The sequence below is a fragment of the Sinocyclocheilus anshuiensis genome, unplaced genomic scaffold (assembly GCF_001515605.1).
Source record: "Sinocyclocheilus anshuiensis isolate Anshui unplaced genomic scaffold, SAMN03320099.WGS_v1.1 C32397564, whole genome shotgun sequence".
In the NCBI taxonomy this organism is placed as follows: domain Eukaryota; kingdom Metazoa; phylum Chordata; class Actinopteri; order Cypriniformes; family Cyprinidae; genus Sinocyclocheilus; species Sinocyclocheilus anshuiensis.
Genome location: NW_015615940.1, coordinates 1 through 939, shown reverse-complemented (window position 1 = coordinate 939; position 939 = coordinate 1). Strand labels below are relative to the sequence as shown.

General features: G+C 43.2%; 1 protein-coding gene across 1 annotated transcript; it reads right to left on the bottom strand.

Annotated features, from left to right (window-relative positions):
* Positions 1-284: 284 nt before the first annotated feature.
* spmip2 (sperm microtubule inner protein 2) lies at positions 285-852 on the bottom strand (the record flags this gene model as incomplete). The annotated part of the gene is made up of 2 exons (XM_016478794.1): positions 613-852; positions 285-514 (listed from the first exon to the last, which is right to left on the bottom strand). Coding segments are annotated over exons 1-2 (297 nt in total), but the record flags the coding sequence as incomplete, so codon positions are not given.
* Between the last annotated feature and the right edge of the window lie 87 nt (positions 853-939).

The window sequence follows — 939 nt, the reverse complement described above, 5'->3', positions numbered from 1 at the left end:
ACAAAGTTATAATCTGATCCTAGAAGAGACACTGATTTGCATATGATGTTCTTGGGTCATATAAAGTAAGATCTCATTTTGGGGCAGGTTAATTAACAGCAACTATATTTAGTACCGTTCAAATGTTTAGGGTTGGCTAAAAAAATGAGAAATCATTCTAATATGCTGATTTGCTGCTCAGGAAATATTTGGAAAATGTGGAGAGAGAGAGAGAGAGAGAGAGAGAGATCTTACCATTGTTTTGGCCAAAAGAAATTGTAAGTACATGTAGCCTATATAATAACCTCATATTGTTCGCTGTTGATGACAGTTCGTCTGTTGAGTGCAGTGGAGTACTGCAGACCCCAGCCCACTTCTCCGACGTAGCAGTGTTTCGGTAACGGCGGGGTCGCGTGTGCTGCAGGCCGGAAGAGGTAGTTGAGATCACTCGTGGCATCTGGAGATAACGGGCCGATTCCAATGCTGCGGGGGAAATAGTCCAACCTGGGACGGAAATCTTCAATGCCGTCTGGACCTTCATGGCACCAACAAAAGATCACTATTCACATTCGTAAACGTATAGTATCATACTAAAATATAATTCAGAGTCGTTCATAGGCCTAAATACGTTACCTGTGAACAGTATTCTCTGTCCAGACGAACTCTGAGTTTCTCTGTCTGCTTCTTGTACCTTCTTCATCACCTTCACTTTGTATAGGCTGCCTTGGTGTTAAAACTGTTGCCAGATCTTTGAAATATCAGTAAGCGCATCTCATCACTGTAAAACAAGCCCTGGGCGGGAGGTCACTCTATCACTCAGTCACTCGCTCGCTCACGCGCCGTTGCCATGGAGCGGTTGGTCTCCACTAAACAAGTGTTTAGTGTTGGGGGTAACGCATTACAAGTAACGCGAGATACGTAATCAGATAACTTTTTTTCAAGTAACTAGTAAAGTAACGC